The 20115-nt window shown below is 47.7% G+C and overlaps 2 protein-coding genes and 1 pseudogene across 2 annotated transcripts; all 3 read right to left on the bottom strand.

Moving 5' to 3' along the window:
* Positions 1–4648: 4648 nt before the first annotated feature.
* On the bottom strand, positions 4649–6696 carry LOC137349133 (zinc finger protein 229-like). The gene has a single exon (XM_068014512.1). The coding sequence runs from the start codon at positions 6680–6682 to the stop codon at positions 5285–5287; it is 1398 nt and encodes a 465-aa protein (XP_067870613.1). The 5' UTR covers positions 6683–6696; the 3' UTR covers positions 4649–5284.
* Positions 6697–7072: 376 nt separating this feature from the next.
* Positions 7073–7574, bottom strand: LOC137348681 (zinc finger protein 239-like; the record flags this gene model as incomplete). The annotated part of the gene is made up of 1 exon (XM_068013939.1): positions 7073–7574. A coding segment is annotated over one exon (495 nt), but the record flags the coding sequence as incomplete, so codon positions are not given.
* Positions 7575–12527: 4953 nt separating this feature from the next.
* LOC137348680 (zinc finger protein 229-like) lies at positions 12528–19772 on the bottom strand (annotated as a pseudogene).
* Positions 19773–20115: the final 343 nt, after the last annotated feature.

Here is a 20115-nt window from a genome sequence, read left to right as displayed (position 1 = left end):
TCAGAAACTCCTTGCTCAGCATGATAGAGCCTCCCTCAAATGGCTCGGAACGCATACTGTCCATCCGACTGCTCACCACCTCTGGTCCAGTACACCTACTCAGCATCTATGCTCCAACACTCTGCTCCGCACCTGAAGCTAAAGACCAGTTCTATGAACAACTCCATATCATTAGCAGCATCCCCAACACCGAACACCTATTCCTGCTGGGGGACTTTAATGCCAGGGTTGGGGCTGACCATGACTCATGGCCCTCCTGCCTTGGGCGCTATGGCGTTGGAAGGATGAATGAGAACGGGCAGAGACTGCTTGAGTTGTGTACCTATCATATCCTCTGCATCACCAACTCGTTCTTTCACACTAAACCCTGTCACCAGGTTTCATGGAGGCACCCAAGATCACGTCGTTGGCACCAGCTAGACCTCATTGTCACAAGGCGAGCCGCCTTAAACAGTGTTCAAATCACACGCAGCTTCCACAGTGCGGACTGCGACACCGACCACTCCCTGGTGTGCAGCAAGGTTAGACTCAGACCAAAGAAGTTGCATCATTCCAAGCAGAAGGGCCACCCGCGCATCAACACGAGCAGAATTTCTCACCCACAGCTGTTACAAAAATTTCTAAATTCACTTGTAACAGCCCTTCAAAACACTCCCACAGGGGATGCTGAGACCAAGTGGGCCCACATCAGAGACGCCATCTATGAGTCAGCTTTGACCACCTACGGCAAAAGTGCGAAGAGAAATGCAGACTGGTTTGAATCTCATAATGAAGAGCTGGAACCTGTCATAGCCGCTAAGCGCATTGCACTTTTGAACTACAAGAAAGCCCCCAGCGATTTAACATCCGCAGCACTTAAAGCAGCCAGAAGTACTGCACAAAGAACAGCTAGGCGTTGCGCAAACGACTACTGGCAACACCTATGCAGTCATATTCAGCTGGCCTCAGACACCGGAAACATCAGAGGAATGTATGATGGCATGAAGAGAGCTCTTGGGCCAACCATCAAGAAGATCACCCCCCTCAAATCTAAATCGGGGGACATAATCACTGACCAACGCAAACAGATGGACCGCTGGGTTGAGCACTACCTAGAACTGTACTCCAGGGAGAATGCTGTCACTGAGACTGCCCTCAATGCAGCCCAGCCTCTACCAGTCATGGATGAGCTGGACATACAGCCAACCAAATCGGAACTCAGTGATGCCATTGATTCCCTAGCCAGCGGAAAAGCCCCTGGGAAGGACAGCATTACCCCTGAAATAATCAAGAGTGCCAAGCCTGCTATACTCTCAGCACTACATGAACTGCTATGCCTGTGCTGGGACGAGGGAGCAGTACCCCAGGACATGCGCGATGCCAACATCATCACCCTCTATAAAAACAAAGGTGACCGCGGTGACTGCAACAACTACCGTGGAATCTCCCTGCTCAGCATAGTGGGGAAAGTCTTTGCTCGAGTCGCTCTGAACAGGCTCCAGAAGCTGGCCGAGCGCGTCTACCCTGAGGCACAGTGTGGCTTTCGTGCAGAGAGATCGACTATTGACATGCTGTTCTCCCTTCGTCAGATACAGGAGAAATGCCGTGAACAACAGATGCCCCTCTACATTGCTTTCATTGATCTCACCAAAGCCTTTGACCTCGTCAGCAGACGTGGTCTCTTCAGACTACTAGAAAAGATCGGATGTCCACCATAGCTACTAAGTATCATCACCTCATTCCATGACAATATGAAAGGCACAATTCAACATGGTGGCTCCTCATCAGAGCCCTTTCCTATCCTGAGTGGTGTGAAACAGGGCTGTGTTCTCGCACCCACACTTTTTGGGATTTTCTTCTCCCTGCTGCTTTCACATGCGTTCAAATCCTCTGAAGAAGGAATTTTCCTCCACACAAGATCAGGGGGCAGGTTGTTCAACCTTGCCCGTCTAAGAGCGAAGTCCAAAGTACGGAAAGTCCTCATCAGAGAACTCCTCTTTGCTGACGATGCTGCTTTAACATCTCACACTGAAGAATGCCTGCAGAGTCTCATCGACAGGTTTGCGTCTGCCTGCAATGAATTTGGCCTAACCATCAGCCTCAAGAAAACGAACATCATGGGGCAGGATGTCAGAAATGCTCCATCCATCAATATTGGCGACCACGCTCTGGAAGTGGTTCAAGAGTTCACCTACCTAGGCTCAACTATCACCAGTAACCTGTCTCTAGATGCAGAAATCAACAAGCGCATGGGTAAGGCTTCCACTGCTATGTCCAGACTGGCCAAGAGAGTGTGGGAAAATGGGGCACTGACACGGAACACAAAAGTCCGAGTGTATCAGGCCTGTGTCCTCAGTACCTTGCTCTACGGCAGCGAGGCCTGGACAACGTATGCCAGCCAAGAGCGACGTCTCAATTCATTCCATCTTCGCTGCCTTCGGAGAATACTTGGCATCAGGTGGCAGGACTATATCTCCAACACAGAAGTCCTTGAAGCGGCCAACACCCCCAGCTTATACACACTACTGAGTCAGCGGCGCTTGAGATGGCTTGGCCATGTGAGCCGCATGGAAGATGGCAGGATCCCCAAAGACACATTGTACAGCGAGCTCGCCACTGGTATCAGACCCACCGGCCGTCCATGTCTCCGTTATAAAGACGTCTGCAAACGTGACATGAAATCGTGTGACATTGATCACAAGTCGTGGGAGTCAGTTGCCAGCATTCGCCAGAGCTGGCGGGCAGCCATAAAGACAGGGCTAAATTGTGGCGAGTCGAAGAGACTTAGTAGTTGGCAGGAAAAAAGACAGAGGCGCAAGGGGAGAGCCAACTGTGCAACAGCCCCAACAAACAAATTTCTCTGCAGCACCTGTGGAAGAGCCTGTCACTCCAGAATTGGCCTTTATAGCCACTCCAGGCGCTGCTTCACAAACCACTGACCACCTCCAGGCGCGTATCCATTGTCTCTCGAGATAAGGAGGCCCAAAAGAATCTCCTGGGAACGTTGGGCTGATTGTCATACAAAGGGTTAGTCTTCAACAGCTGCAGCTGTCCTGCTAGGTTTTTGCTGGTTAGTCTATTTGTACTGATAAGCTGTCCCTACAGCACTGAATAGGCTACTATTAATTTCTGATAAGCTGTCTGCTGAAGCTCTAAAGCTATGAAGTCATTACTGATAAGCTGTCTGTGCAGCTCCGAAGTTAGTTTGTTAGTAATACATGATTAATTATTTCATCTTAAATGTCCCCATATTATTCTGTTCTTGAAATTTCTGTTCTCACCGTCTGCAACCTCCTTATGTCCTCTTCACAACATATTTTCCTACCTATCTTTGTGTCATCTGCCAATTTAGCTACCATGCCTACACTCCCCTCATCTAAGTCATTGATATAAATTGGAAAAAGTTGAGGCCCCTGCAGGACTCCACTCGTCAAATCCTGCCAATCAGAAAAGGACCCATTTATGTATACTCTGTTTTCTGCCAGCCAATCTTCTATTCATGCTAATATGTTACCCCACTACACCATGAGTTTCTACTTTGTGCAATAATCTTTTCTGTGGCACCTTGTCAAATGCCTTCTGGAAATCCAAGTACAGTCGTTAACGGGCTCCCCTTTATCCACAGCACATGTTACTCCTTCAAAGAACTCCAGTAAATTGGTTAAACATGATTTCTTTCTTTCTTTGGCCTCCTTATCTCGAGAGACAATGGGTAAGCACCTGGAGGTGGTCAGTGGTGTGTGGAGCAGCGCCTGGAGTGGCTATAAAGGCCAATTCTGGAGTGACAGGCTCTTCCACAGGTGCTGCAGAAAAATTTGTTTGTCGGAGCTGTTACACAGTTGGCTCTCTCCTTGCGCTTTTGTCTTTTTTCCTGCCAACTGCTATGTCTCTTCGACTCGCCATACTTTAGCCCCACCTTTATGGCTGCCCACCAGCTCTGGCGAACGCTGGCAACTGACTCCCATGACTTGTGATCAATGTCACAGGACTTCACGTCGCGTTTGCAGACGTCTTTAAAGCGGAGACATGGACGGCCGGTGGGTCTGGTACCAGTGGCGAGCTCGCTATACAATGTGTCTTTGGGGATCCTGCCATCTTCCATGCGGCTCACATGGCCAAGCCATCTCAAGCGCCGCTGACTCAGTAGGGTGTATATGCTGGGGATGATGGCCGCCTCGAGGACTTCTGTGTAGGAGATACGGTCCTGCCACCTGACGCCAAGTATTCTCCGGAGGCAGCGAAGATGGAATGAAACGAGACGTCGCTCTTGGTTGACATACGTTGTCCAGGCCTCGCTGCCACAGAGCAAGGTACTGAGGACACAGGGTTGATACACTCGGACTTTTGTGCTCCATGTCAGTGCGCCATTTTGCCACACTCTCTTGGTCAGTCTGGACATAGCAGTGGAAGCCTTTCCCATGCGCTTGTTGATTTCTGCATCGAGAGACAGGTTACTGGTGATAGTTGAGTCTAGTTAGGTGAACTCTTGAACCACTTCCAGAGCGTGGTTGCCAATATTGATGGATGGAGCATTTCTGACGTCCTGTCCCATGATGTTCCTTTTCTTGAGGCTGATGGTTAGGCCAAATTCATTGCAGGCAGCCGCAAACCTGTCGATGAGACTCTGCAGGCACTCTTCAGTGTGAGATGTTAGAGCAGCATCGTCAGCAAAGAGGAGTTCCCTGATGAGGACTTTCCGTACTTTGAACTTCGCTCTTAGACGGGCAAGGTTGAACAACCTGCCCCCTGATCTTGTGTGGAGGAAAATTCCTTCTTCAGAAGACTTGAATGCATGTGAGAGCAGCAGGGAGAAGAAAATCCCAAAAAGTGTGGGTGCGATAACATAGCCCTGTTTCACGCCACTCAGGATAGGAAAGGCGTCTGATGAGGTACCGCCATGTTGAAGTGATCTCCCTTTCACAAAACTGTGCTGACTATTCCCGATTACATTGAGTTTTTATAAGTGACCAGTTAGAGCCTCCTTAATGAATGATTCTGACCCCTTCCCCACGACTGCTCTGAGTATACACACACCTCCTGTTTTGCCATTTACAGAAGACTGACACACTAAAGTTGTGAAGGAGTATGCAGTTGCAACCACTTGCTTTCCTGGTTGAAGCTCATTTCCACCGAGGTGGAAGAAAATAAAAAACAAAGACGACTTAAAAACGGTTTGTGGTTGTACCGGCATTAAAGAAAATCAGAACTATCAGCAGTTAAGGTTGGAAAGGGAGAAACCATTAGTTGATTTCCGAAACCCCAATGTTGGAAATCCGCCATTTGGCAGAAACTTCTCATCCCCGATCTACTTGTGAACTCGCTGGTGTGTCAGAAGACTGGAGGACCGAGGGAATCCCTTCCCGCATTCAGAGCAGGTGAACGGCCTCTCCCCAGTGTGAACTCGCCGGTGCGCCAGCAGGGTGGATGAACAAGTGAATCCCTTCCCACACTTGGAGCAGGTGAACGGCCTCTCCCCAGTGTGAACTCGCTGGTGTGACAGCACTTCGTATGAAGTTTTGAATCCCCTACCACACTCTGAGCAGCTGAACGGCTTCTCCGCAGTGTGAACTCGCTGGTGTGACAGTAGGCTAGATGAAGTTTTGAATCCCTTTCCACACTCTGAGCAGGTGAACGGCCTCTCCCCAGTGTGAACTCGCTGGTGTGTCAGCTGTTTGGATGAAGTTTTGAATTCCTTGCCACACACCGAACAGGTGAATGGCCTCTCCCCAGTGTGAACTCGCTGGTGTGACATCAGGTGGGATGACCGAGTGAATCCCTTCCCACACTCTGAGCAGGTGAACGGCCTCTCCCCAGTGTGAACTCGCTGGTGTGACAGCAGGTTAGATGAAGTTTTGAATTCCTTTCCACACTCTGAGCAGGTGAACAGCCTCTCCCCAATGTGAACTTGCTGGTGTGACAGCAGGTTAGATGAACTTTTGAATCCCTTTCCACACTCTGAGCAGGTGAACGGCCTCTCCCCAGTGTGAACTCGCTGGTGTCTCAGCAGATCGGATGAAGTTTCGAATTCCTTGCCACACACCGAACAGGTGAATGGCCTCTCCCCAGTGTGAACTCGCTGGTGTTTCAGCAGGTGGGATGACCGAGTGAATCCTTTCCCACACTCAGAGCAGGAGAATGGCCTCTCCCCAGTGTGAACTCGCTGGTGTGACAGCAGGATGGATGAAGCTTTGAAACCCTTCCCACACTCTGAGCAGGAGAATGGCCTCTCCTCAGTGTGAACTCGCTGGTGTCTTTGCAGCTCGGATGAAGTTTTGAATCCCTTCCCACACTCAGAGCAGGTGAATGGCCTCTCCTCAGTGTGAACTCGCTGGTGTCTTTGCAGCTCGGATGAAGTTTTGAATCCCTTCCCACACTCAGAGCAGGTGAACGGCCTCTCCCCAGTGTGAACTCGCTGGTGTGACAGCAGGTTCGATGAAGTTTTGAATCCGTTCCCACACTCTGAGCAGGTGAACGGCCTCTCCCCAATGTGAACTCGCTGGTGTGACAGCAGGTGGGATGAAGTTTTGAATCCCTTCCCACACTCTGAGCAGGTGAACGGCCTCTCCCCAACGTGAATTCGCTGGTGTCTCAGCAGGTGGGATGAAGTTTTGAATTCCTTCCCACACTCTGAGCAGGGAAACGGCTTCTCCCCAGTGTGAACTCGCTGGTGTGACAGCAGGTTAGACGAAGTTTTGAATCCCATCCCACACTCTGAGCAGGTGAACGGCCTCTCCCCAGTGTGAACTCGCTGGTGTGTCAGAAGGTTGAAGGAACGAGTGAATCCCTTCCCGCATTCAGAGCAGGTGAACGGCCTCTCCCCAGTGTGTACTCGCTGGTGTATCAGCAGGTTTGATGACTTAGTGAATCCTTTCCCACGCTCAGAGCAGGAGAATGGCCTCTCCCCAGTGTGAACTCGCTGGTGTGACAGTAGGCTAGATGAAGTTTTGAATCCCTTTCCACACTCTGAGCAGGAGAATGGCCTCTCCCCAATGTGAACTCTCTGGTGTGTCAGCAGATGGGATCACCGAGTGAATCCTTTCCCACACTCAGAGCAGGTGAACGGCCTCTCCCCAGTGTGAATATGTTGGCGTACAGTGAGATTAGAGGATTGCCTGAACCCAGTCCCGCAGTGAGTGGACCTGAATGGTCTCGCAAGTGTGAACACGTTGATGGGACATCAATTCCGCAGAACCTAAATAGCAATTCCCACAGTCTAGACATTTAAACTGTCTCTTGTCAGCGTGAACCCGTTGATGTGCCAGCAGGTTGGATGATTGAGTGAATCCCTTCCCACACTCGGAGTAGTTGAACGGCCTCTCCAGGGTGCGACTACGTGAATGAGTTTCCAGCTCAACTGGATACTTCAATCCCTTCCCACAGTCCCCATATTTACATGGTTTCTTCCCAGTGTGACTACACTTGTGTTTCGACAGGTCAGATGATCGGCTAAAACCTTGGCCACACACAGAACACGTGTACAGTTTCTCCCCACTGTGATCGGTGCTTTTTCCTAACACGTTCAAAATCCGGTGGTTTTCGGGTTCCGCTAAATTGGACAACGACTTCAGATCCCGATCAGATGTTTGCTTTGCATTTCACGGCTGCAATTCCTCCCCTTCGAAAACCCTGTGAAATTGATTTAAAACAGAAAAAAAAATTGTGACAGAACTCACAAAAACACAAAGGCAGGGTGTGAAATGGAGCTGAATGAATCTGGTAATTTTTGGGGGCAGTACGAGAAAAGGTGACCATGAAAGCTGCTGGATTGACGTACAGCCCAACTGGTTCATTAATGTCCTTCAGGGAAGGGAACTTACCAACCAGTCTGGACCTACACAAGACTCAGCTCTCTTTTGGAGGAAAGAGGGAGGATGAGGGGCAGGGGGAGGAGAGGTATTTCATATCTGTACAACTCGACCAGAACTTTGACAGTCCGTCCCAAACCCTCAACTTCCATCATCCAGAAGGACCAGGGTATCAGGTGTCCGCAAACACCATCACCTCCAAGTTGCCCTCCAAGTCACACACCATCCTGACTTGTCTGACATCCAGTACTGGATGAACAGAAATTACCTCCAATTAAATATTGGAAGTCTGAAGCCATTGTGTTCAGTTCCTGCTGCAAATTCCTCTCTCTAGTCACCAACTCTATCCCTCTTCCTGGAAACTGTCTGAGGCTAAACCGGATTGCTCATAACCTTATTGTCATATTTGACCCCGAGATGAGATTCCGACTGCATATCAGCGCCATCACTCAGACCACCTATTTCCACCTCAGTAACATCACCACTGCCTCAGCTCATCTGCCTCTGAAACTTACATCCATGTATTTCTTTCCTCTCAACTTAACTATTCTAACACATCCCTGGCCGGCCTCCCACATTCTACTCTGTCAGCTTGAGATCATCCAAAATTCTGCTACCTGTGTCCTTACTCGAAACCAGTCCTGTTCACCCATCACCACTGTGCTCACAGACCTACACAGACTCCCCATTAAGCAGCACCTCAATTTCAAAATCCTCATCCTTGCTTTCAAATCCCTCCATGCCCTCGCCCCTCACTATCTCTATAATCTCAACAGGGGACTGGCAATATATGCTGTTCTGGCTAGTGACGGCCATCTCCCAAGAATGAAGTAACAACTTCTGTATATGTAAAATGCCTTAAAAGCCTCGACAGAAATACTTGTTACTGAAACAATACTCTTTCACATTAAGTGGTTGGTGTTTATTGAGCGGCCTCCCCACCCTTGACCCTCTCACATTGGAAACTGTTGGGCCCGACTGGGCTCACAAATTCTCGGGATTAAAGCCAGCAGCTGCTTCTCCTCCATCTCCACTCCAGATCAAACTGAGGCAACAAAAAAGACCAACACAGGAGGTCAGAGAGCAAATGCCACATCCAACACCCACTCCCAATAAACACCAGCTCTTAACTGGTCCGTCTGTGTTTCTTGACTCAGTTCTGTGAGCAACACTTGCAATAAAATAAAACCAAAATATTGGGGATGCTGAAAATCTGAAATTAAAAGGAGGAAATGCTGGAAATGCTCAGCAGGTCAGGCAGCATCTGTGGAGAGAGAAACAGGGTTAACGTTACAGGTGCATTGAGCCACCAGAGCCTGCAGCCTGGAACTCGGAGTGGGAGAAGGAGGAAGAATGAGGAGAGGCAACATAGTCCAACACTCACAGCAACCTCCAATCCACCGACATTACGGGGATAGGGAGACAGAGTTTAGACACACTCAGCAACACGACTCCAGTAAAACAGCCCAGGAGGAAAACGAGTCTGCGCACACTGCTCTTGAACTCTGACCTGATAAGACGCAATTTCCGTGTCTATGACGGCCTTTGCCGATCAATAGCGCGAGTGGGCGGGACAGGACGAAGAGGCCCCGCCTCCCTCGCGCGCTCCGTGTCCTTGGAGGACCCATGGCCCGAGCTGGCCTCCAGCCCTGCCCCGCCCCCCCCCCCCACGGCTCTTCCAATTGGTCCGGAGCTGATGTCCATCAGCCAGGCGGGCGGTGTGAGGTGAGCATGCGCGACCAGACCGGTCTGAATCCGAGGGGGAGGTGGTCGCGGGGGAGAGGGCGGCGGGCTTGCAGAATCACACAATTGTTCCAGTGCAGGAGGAGGCCATTCGTCCCATTGTGTCCGTACCTGCTCTCCGAAAAAGCAATTCACTCAGTTCCATTCCCCCACCTTCTCCCCATAACCTTGCACATTCTTCCTTTCCATACAACAGTCTATTTCCCTTTTGAATGCTTTCACTGAACCTGCCTCCACCGCACTCTCAGGCAGCACATTCCAGACCTTAACCACGAGCTACATGAAAAAGTTTTCCCTCATGTCACTTTTGCTTCTCTTCCCAAATACTGTAAATCTGTGCCCTCTGGTTCTCGATCCTTTCACCAGTGGGAAGAGTTTCTCTCTATCTACTCTGTCCAGACCCCTCATTATTTTGAATACCTCTATCAAATCACCTCTCAGCCTTCTCTTCTCCAAGGAAAACAGTCTTAACTTCTTCAATCTGTCTTCATAACTGAAGTTCCTCATCCTTGGAACCATTTGTAAATGTTTTTCCGTATGCCCTCACGTCTTTCTGAAAGTGCGGCACCCAGAACTGGACGCAATACACCAGCTGAGGTCAAACTGGTGTCATCTCCAACTTCAACATAACCTCCTTGCGCTTGTCCGCTATTCCTCTGTTAATAAAGCCGAGGATACTCTATGCTTTATTAACTGCTCTCTCAACCTATCCTAACACCGTCAATGACTTATGTACGTATACACCCAGGTCCCTCTGCTCCTGCACCCCCTTTAGAATTGTAGCCTTTAGTTTCATATCATCTGCAAACTTTTAAATTGTGTCCTGTACACCAAGGTCTAGGCCATTAATATCTATCAGGAAAAGCAAAGGTCCCAACACTGACCTCTGGGGAACTCCACTACAAACCTGCCTCCAGCCTGAAAAACATCTCTTAACCACTACTCTTTGTTTCCTGTCACTCAGCCAATTCCATATTGTTACAACCAGGTGAGAAAGATGTCTCGGGGTGTCTTTCAGCCTTCACCTGATCTTACTGTAACAGGAATTAATTTTTAAACACTGTGTGTTTTGAGCTCCCCCTTAGTGAATCCTTGTTCACTGCTTTCCAATTATAAAGCAAAGAAATTACACAAACAGGCCTTCTTAGGTTTAAAGAAGAAAAATGAAATTTAAACTTAAACTCTAATTCGGTTAACACCTATGGATACACGCCGTGCCCCAAGTTAGCATGCATATGCAATACGCACATGCAAGTAGAGACAGAAAACAGCGGGACTTACATATTAAAGAAAACTCATCAACCAGAAGGGCTGCTTGCCGGGCTCCCTGAACCCACTGCTCCTCTACATGCGTCTTTATTGAGAGTGGGAGAGAGTTTTTAACTTCCTCTAACAGAATTACTCTTCTGAGAGTCTCATAGCTGAGCTGTATTTTAACAGCCCTCAGCCACTGGTCAAAAGCCAGCTGCTTACTTCCAGATAAGTTTGATTAGCTTGCTTTTTGAGGGTTCTAAACTTTTGGCGGTAGGCTTTGGGTACTAATTCAAATGCCCGAGGATCGCATTTTTGGTCAGTTCATAATGTGATGAACTCCCACCTGGCAACAAGGAATAAACCTCAAGTGCTTTTCCAGTTAGCTTGCTTTGTATTAAAAGGGACCAGATCTCAGTTGGCTATTTTAGCTGCCTTGCCAGTTTCTCAAAAGACACAAAAAACACTTCCACGTCTTTCACATTGAATTTTGGAATTAATTGAGTGAGTTTTAGCAATTTTGTACCCCAGCCCTGAATTCTGCTCCTCCATACTGGCCATGCTTTCACTGGGGTTATTCTGTCACCCCCTAGTTGACTCAAGCCGCCTTAGCTCTCTTTCTTTGCATTCTTTCTGTAATATTCTTTCTCTCTCTCTCTCTCACATTCCCTCTCCTGTCTTTCTTTTCTTCACGTTCCTTCTGGAAGGCTCTTTCTTTCTCCCTCCCCCGCCTCTCTTTCTCTCTTTACTCAAATTCAAATTTCTTTTGTTCCAATTGTATCTTTGCTAGCAGTACCCTGTCTGGGTCTGCTTCTAACCCTGCGTCTGCTTCTTCAGATTCAAGGGAAAAATGGTTGGCCACTTGCCTTAGGAGTTTAGACTTCCTAGCATTGCCACGTACAGTGATCCCACACTGCTCAGCCATTTTTCTCAACTCCTTCATAGACAATGCTTTTAACTTATCCCAAGTTACTTCACCCTAGCTTGGAGCACTACTAACTTCAGTTGCAGGCACGTTAGTATTCAATCACACACAACCACGAGAAAACCTGTATTAATCTTGCTTTTTATTTTGATTGGGACAAATTTGGCTTCCCACTTCTTGTTTGTCTGTGGGTAAGATTCTGGACGTGAGCACCCAAATTTCTGTTATGACCAGGCGAGAAAGGTGCCTAGGGGTCTCTTTCAGCCTTCTTATTGTAACAGGATTTAATTTTTAAACACTGTGTTTTGAGCTCCCCCTTCGTGAATCCTTGTCCACCGCTTTCCAATTATAAGGCAAAGAAATGGGGGGAGGCGGTGGAGTACTGGTATTGGAGATCCAGGGTATTGCTCTGGGGACATGGGTTCGAATCACACCACAGCAGAAGGTGGAATTTGAATTCAAATAATAAATCTGGAATTAAAAGCTAGTCTAATGATGGCCATGAAACCATTGTCAATTGTTGTAAAAACCCATCTGGTTCACTAATGTCCTTTAGGGAAGGAAATCTGCTGTCCTTACCTGGTCTGACCTACATGTGACTCCAGATCCACGGCAATGTGGTTGACTCTTACATGCCCTCGAAATGGCCTCGCAAGCCACTCAGTTCAAGGGCAATTAGGGATGGGCAATAAATGCTGGCCTGGCCTGCGACGCCCACATCCCATGAAAGAATAAATAAAAAAATAAATGACACAAACAGGCCTTCTTGGATTTAAAGAAGAAAAGCAAAATTTATTAAAACTAGACGCTAATTTGGTTAACGCCTACGGATACACGCCCCGCCCCACGCTAGCATGCATACGCGATACACACATGCAAATAGAGACAAAAAGAGCAGAAGAAAAAATAGAGAGGTTTGAGGCAATATCAGAAGAGTTTCTTGTTACTGTGCTTCGAGTTCACTGTAATCCTTTTGTAGGTAGTTTTGGCTTGTAGGTAATTCTTGCTTTCCGTTGGGGTCCAGTATTGTTCTTAAACCTTGTTCACTGTCGGAGACATTTCTCTCTTGGGGTTCCTGTGTCTTCAACTGGATTCCAAAGTTGTGAGAACAAAATGAGAGCAGAAAGGAGAGAAGTCTTTTCAGTCCAGGAGCAAACAGCTTTCTGAGTTTCAGTTCAAAACTCTGTGGCAAGTTCAAGTTCCTGCCACAGCCAGTTAGTCATGTCAAACAGGTCTGACTACGTCTTCTGTGTATTGGGGAAGCAGGGACTGGTTCCTTTGTTCCAAGCTCTTTCCGGCAACGGGCCTGGCATTTCCTTATGATAGGCCCTCTTTTCATCCCAGCAACAATTTTAAGTTTTAATGTCCATGTGGCAAAATTAATGTGTCTCATTCTTGGCAGGTCATTGTCTTTGCATGACAATATCCAATTTACGACTGTCCCTTTTATTCCATGCGCTACAAGTTTGCTCAAGTCTGTTGTGTGGCATTGTGTCAAATGCCTTTTGAAAGTCCATGTACACCGGGTCACAACATTGCCCTCATCAACCCTCTATGTTACTTCCTCAAAAACTCCAGCAAGGCAGTTAAACATGATTTCCCCTTAAGAAATCCATGCTGGTTTTTCTTAATTAACCTGCCTTTATCCACGTGACTACTAATTTTGTCCCAAACTATTCTTTCTAGCAGTTTCCCTACCACCAAAGTTAAACTGACTGCCCTGAAACTGCTGGGCTTAATCTCTACACCCTTTTTTGAACAAGGTTGTAACACTTGCAATTTTCCAGCCCTCTGACACCACCACCGAGTCTAAGAGAGACTGAAAAACTATGGGCAGTGCCTCTGTGATTTCCACCCTCACTTCCCTTAGTATCCTTGGATGCATCACATCTGTCCTGGTGCTTTATCCACTTTAAGTACAGACAGCCTAACTAATACGTCCTCTTTATCAATATTAAGCTCTTCTAGTGTCTGAATTACCTCTTCCTTAACAATTGCCTGGGTTGCATCTTCTTCCTTGGTAAAGACAGATGCAAAATATTCATTTAATACCTAAGCTTTGCTCTCTGCCTCCATGTGCAAGTCCCCTTAATGGTCCCTAATCGACCCCACACTTCCTTTTACCACCCTTTTACTAGTTATATGTCTATCAAAAACTTTGGGATTCCCTTTAATGCGGACTGCCAGTCTCTTTGCTTCTCTTATTTGCTTTTTACACTTTGCCTCTGGGCCTTCTATATTCAGCCTGGTTCTCAATAGTATTTTCTACTTGGCATCTGTCATAAGCACGCTTTTTCTTCTTTATCTTAATTTCTACCTCTTTTGTCATCTAGGGAGCTCTGGATTTGTTTGCCCTACTTTTCCCCTTAGAGGGAACATACCTTGACTGTGCCCGAACTCTCTCTTCTTTGGAGGTAACCCATTTTTCATCCACCAGTTTTCCTGCCAGCTTTTGACTCCAATTTATTCGCCCCAGCTCCATTCTTACCCCACTGAAGTTGGCCTTCTCCCAGTTAATTATTCTTACTCTGGATTGCTCTTTGTCCTTTTCCATAGTCAGCCTAAACCTTATAATACAATGATAACCATCTCCTAAATGCTCTCCTACTGAGACTTGATCCACTTGGCCCACTTCATTCCCAAGAACCTGGTCTAGCAGTGCCTCCTTTCTTGTTGGACTAGCAACATACTGTTGTAGAAAATTTTCATGAACACACTCTAGGAATTCTTGCCCCTCACTGCCCTTTACACTACTATTATCCCAGTCTCTATTAGGATAATTAAAGTCCCCCATTATAACTACCCTATAATTTTTGCATCTCTCTGTAATTTCCTTGCAAATATGATCCTCCATGTCCTTCCCACTAGCTGGTGGCCTATAGACAACACGGAGCAATGTAACTGCACCTTTTTTGTTCTTTAGCTCTAGCCAAATTGATTGTGTCCTCGACCCCTCTGGGACATCCTTTTTCTCCAGCACTGCAATGCTCTCCTTAATCAATACCACCACCCCACACTCATTTTTCCCTTTCCTGTCTTTCCCGAACACCTTGTATCCAGGAATATTTATCACCCAGTCCTGCCCTTCTCTGAGGCAGGTCTCTGTTATAGACACATCATATTTCCGCATGGCAATCTGTGCCTGTACCTCACCAGTTTTATTAACCACACTCTGTGCATTCACATACATGCACATTAACCCGGATTCAGACTTTCTCCCTTATTCCGACCCCACCTAATCACATACTATTCCCTACTCTCGTGCCATCTATCTCCCCCAGTATTCTGTGCACCTTGGTATTCCTCTCTAATACTTGCTCCTGGTTCCCACACCCTTGACAAGTTACCAGTTTTGCTTCCCTCCAATCGGAGCTCCCTCTCAGGTTCCCATCCCCCTGACAATTTAGTTTAAACCCTCCCCAACAGCACTAGAAATTCTCCCTGCGAGGGTATTCATCCCAGTCCCACCTGCCCCAGAACCGGTGTCCCAATATCTCAGAAATCTGATGCCCCCGCCCTCCTACACCAGTTCTCCAGCCACGTGTTCAATCGCTCAATTCTCCTATTCCTATGCTCACTTGCACGTGCGACTGGGAGTAATCCTGAGATTACTGCTTTTCAATCTTCTTCCTAGCTCCCTAAAATCTGCTTTCAGCACCTCATCCCCCTTCCTACCTATGTCATTGGTACCAATGTGGACCGCGACCTCTGGCTGTTCACCCTCCCCCCAAAGGATGTCCTGCAGCCTCTCCGTGACATCCTTGACATCAGGGAGGCAACACACCATCCTGGAATCATATTTACTGCAGCAGAAACGCCTGTCTGTTCCCCTAACTAATGAATCCCCTATCACTACTGCTCTTCCACTCTTCCTCCTCCCCTCCTGTGCAGCTGAGCCACCTGTGGTGCCACAACATGGATCTGACTGCACTCCTCTGAGGAACCACCACCCTCACCAGAATCCATGAATCGCAAAAGGTTAGTATGCCAGTTCAGTAAGTAATTAGGAAAGCTAATAGAATGTTATCGTTTATTGCAAGGGGAATTGAATACAAAGGTAGGGAGGTTATGCTTCCGTTATACAGGGCATTGGTGAGACCACATCTGGAGTACAGTGTACAGTATTACTTTCCTTATTTAAGGGAAGATATAAGTGTGTTGGAAGCAGTTCAGAGGTTTTCTAAACTAATACCTGGAATGAGTAGGTTATCTTATGAGGAATGGTTGGACAGGCTAGGCTTGTATCCGCTGAAGTTTAGAAGAGTAAGAGGTGACTTGATTGAAACATATAAGATCCTGAGGGTTCTTGACAGGGTGGATGTGGAAAGGATGTTTCCCCTTGTGGGCAAATCTAGAACTAGGGGTCACTGTTTAAAAATAAGGGGTCGCCCATTTAAGAAAGAGATGGAGAAATTTTTTCTCACATAGAGGCGACAGTCTTTGAAACTCTCTTCCTCAAAAGGCAGTGGAAACAGAGTCTTTAAATACTTTTAGGGCAGAGGTAGATAGATTCATGATAAGCAAGCGGGTGACAGGTTATCGGGGGTAGGCGAGAATGTGGAATCGAGGTTACAATCAGGTCAGCCATGACCTTATTGAATGGCGCAGCAGGCCCGAGGGGCCGAGTGGCCTACTCCTGCTCCTAATTCGTATGTACGTAGGTCAAAGCCTCTCTGTACATGGATGACGTCACCATCTTCTGCTCGGATCTGCGGTCCGCTTGCGGGCTGATGAGCCTCTGTGACCAATTCGAATGGTCTCGGGAGCCAAAGTAAATCATGGCAAGAGTGAGGCCATGTGCTTTGGAAACTGGGCCGACTGATCCTTTGTCCCCTTCACCATCAGGTCAGACTACCTGAAGGTGCTGGAATATGGTTTGGAGGGGGCCAGGGCATGCGCCAATATCAGGAAGGAGTGAGCAGCCATGGTGAAACAGAAACTGGTCATGTGGGAGCGATGCTCCTTCTCCAATGTGGATAAGAACCTGGTTCATCAGGCATGAGGCACTCTCAGTGTTGCTGTACCTGGTGCTGGTTTGGCCTATACCTGACTCTGGCACCGTGGCAGCCACCCGAGCCATCTTATACTTATCAGGAAAGGCTGAACAGGCTGGAGCTCCAGATAAAGGAGATGGTTGATGGATGATCTGATAGAGGTCTTTAAGGTTATTAATAGGTTATACAGAGAGGACGTAGAGAAAATGTTTCCACTTTGGGGGGGATTCCAAAACTAATGGTTGTGAATATCAGATAGGCACTAATAAATCCAATAGGGAATTCAGGAGAAATTTCTTTACTCAAAGAGAGGGAAGAATGTGGAACACACGACCACAGGGAGTAGTTGAGGTGAACAGCAGAGATATATTTAAGGGGAAGCTAAATAAGTACATGAAGGAGAAAGAAATGGAAGGATATACTGATCGGGTTTGATGAATTGTGCACCAATTTCTTTTCCAAAGATATCTCAGCTTCTCTAATGGCTGGTTCTGTCTCCCTCAATTGTCAGTGGTAATTGTCTCTATTCTCCTGGAAACAGAATCCATCTTGTTCCAGTTTGGGTTCAACGTAAGACAGTTTGGGGAGTCAGGCATCATTTATGCCCAGATCTATGCTGACAGGTAAAACCCCAGACAGATCCTTCAAAAGGATTCCTCTGGTTCCTCGCAATGTATTTGTCAGAATAATGAAGCCCAGCTTTCTAAACCCACTCCTGGAGGCCCCACTCCCAAGTAACGTTCGCACCACACACGTGCCAGTCAATGACCATCTCCCACATGAGAGAATCTAACCATCTCCCCTTGATATTCAACAGCATTACCATCACTGAATCCCCCACCATCAACATCCTGGGGTTACCATTGAACAGAAAATCAACTGGAGTAGCCATATAAATACTGTGACTACAAGAGCAGGTCCGAAGCTGGGAACTGTGGCGAGTCATTGACCTCCTGACTCCCCAAAGCCTGTCCACCATCTACAAGGTACAAGTCAGGAGTGTGATGGAATACACTCCACTTGCCTGGATGGGTGCAGCTCCAACAACACTCAAGAAGCTCGACACCATCTGAGACAAAACAGCCTGCTTGATTGGCACCCCATCTACCATCTTAAACATTCACTCCCTCCACCACTAGTGCACAGTGGCAGCAGTGTGTACCATCTACAAGATGGACTGCAGCAACGCACCAAGACTCCTTAGACAGCACCTTCCAAACTTGCATCCTCTACCACTGAGAAGGACAAGAGCAACAGACACATGGGAACACCATTACCTGCAAGTTCCCCTCCAACCAACACAACATTCCGACTTGGAACTATAATCACTGTTCATTCACTGTCGCTGGGTCAAAATCCTGGAACTCCCTTCCTAACAGCACTGTGGGTGTACCTACCCCACATGGACTGCAGTGGTTCAAGAAGGCAGCTCACCACCACCTTCTCAAGGGTAATTAGGGATGGGCAATAAATGCCGGCCTTGCCAGCGACGCCCACATCCCATGAAAAAAATTGCCTGAGTCTGCGACCTACAGCAGGGTCAGTGGTGGAGATTCACAGCAGGAATGATCCCGGGTAACTGTCAGGGTCGCACTCCCGCAGATGTTCCGGGTTGTGTATCCTGCCATCTAACATGAATCGGGAATTCCTGGAAACACACTGCAGATCCTTCTTTATCTGGAGATTAAATGACTCTTGTATAATTGTACCAGCAACTATCATGCAGAATTTAACCAATTTATTTTCAATGGGACTATTATAAATGAGTTAATGCCTGCCAGTACAACAGTGACTACACTTCAATCGCACTTCATTGGCTGTAAAGCGCTTTGACATGTCCTGAGGTAGTGGAAGATGCTGTATACATGCAGATCTATCTTTAACCGTCAGAACGAACATGGTTCAGTCCTAAGCGTTATTAATAGCAGCAATTACAGCAGAGTCCAACCCCTGCAGTCACTTATGAACTTGCTGGTGTGTCAGGAGGCTGGATAAATTAGAGAATCCCTTCCCACACACGGAACAGGTGAACGGCCTTGCCCCAGTGTGAACTCGCTGGTGTGTCAGAAGGTTGGCTGACTGAGCAAATCTCTTCCCACACACGGAGCAGGTGAACGGCCTCTCCCCGGTATGAACTCGCTGATGTACAGTGAGGTGAGATGATCGCCTGAACCCAGTCCCGCACTGAGAGCATTTGAAAGGTCTCTCGTCAGTGTGAACTTGCTGGTGTTTCTGCAGGTCAGATGAACAGGTGAATCCCTTCCCACACTCGGAGCAGGTGAACGGCCTCTCCCCAGTGTGACCTCGCTGGTGTGCCAGCAGGTCGGATGAACGGGTGAATCCCTTCCCACACTCGGAGCAGGTGAACGGTCTCTCCCCAGTGTGAATTCGCTGGTGTGTCAGCAGGTTGGATGAATGAGTGAATCCCTTCCCACACACGAGGCAGGTGAACGGCCTCTCCCCGGTGTGAATATGTTGGTGTGTATTGAGATCAGATGATCGCCTGAACCCTGTGCCGCAGTGAGAGCACTTGAAAGGTCTCTCTCCAGTGTGAATATGCTGATGTGCCAGCAGGGCGGACGAACAGGTGAATTTGTTTCCACACTCTGAGCAGGTGAATGGCCTCTCCCCAGTGTGAACTCGCTGGTGTGTCAGCAGCCTGGCTAATTGAGTGAATCCCTTCCCACACACGGAGCAGGTGAACGGCCTCTCCCCAGTGTGACTGCGTCGGTGAATTTCCAGCTGGGATGGGTAATTGAATCCCTTCTCACAGTCTCCACATTTCCACGGTTTCTCCGTGGTGCGGGTGTCCTTGTGCCTCTCCAGGTTGGATGATCAGTTGCAGCCTCGTCCACACAGAGAACACGTGTACGGTTTCTCCCCGCTGTGAATGCTGTGATGTGTTTTTTTCAGGCTGTGTAACTGGTTAAAGCTCTTTCCACAGTCAGTGCACTGGAACACTCTCACTCGGGTGTGTGTGTGTCTCGGTGCTTTTCCAGTCACACTGATGTTTGAAATCTTTTCCCACAGACAGAACAGCCAAACATTTCTCCTTCCACATTCAAATGCCGATGATATTCAGGTCCCGATGAATTGAGACAGATGTTTGCTTCGAGTTTCCCATCTGCAAATCCTCCTCTTCTAATACCCTGTAAAAGATGTTTACAAAATTCATCACTGTTCGTCTGGGATAGAAATTCAGAACAGACAATTCTAGTTGCTACGGAATATTTTTTTATTATCTTGTTTCCCCAAACATGTGGTCCATTCAAACTAAAAGAAGCCAAAATAAACAACAAAGTCTCAACAAAAGCAAAGGGAATACTGCAGATGCTGGAATTCTGAACTAAAAACAGAAAGTACTGCAAACCTCAACAGGTCTGGCAGCATCTATGGAGAGAGAAACAAAGTTTCAGAA

This window comes from Heterodontus francisci, chromosome 34 (assembly GCF_036365525.1).
Source record: "Heterodontus francisci isolate sHetFra1 chromosome 34, sHetFra1.hap1, whole genome shotgun sequence".
Lineage (NCBI taxonomy): Eukaryota > Metazoa > Chordata > Chondrichthyes > Heterodontiformes > Heterodontidae > Heterodontus > Heterodontus francisci.
This window is presented reverse-complemented; position numbering and strand designations above follow the sequence as displayed.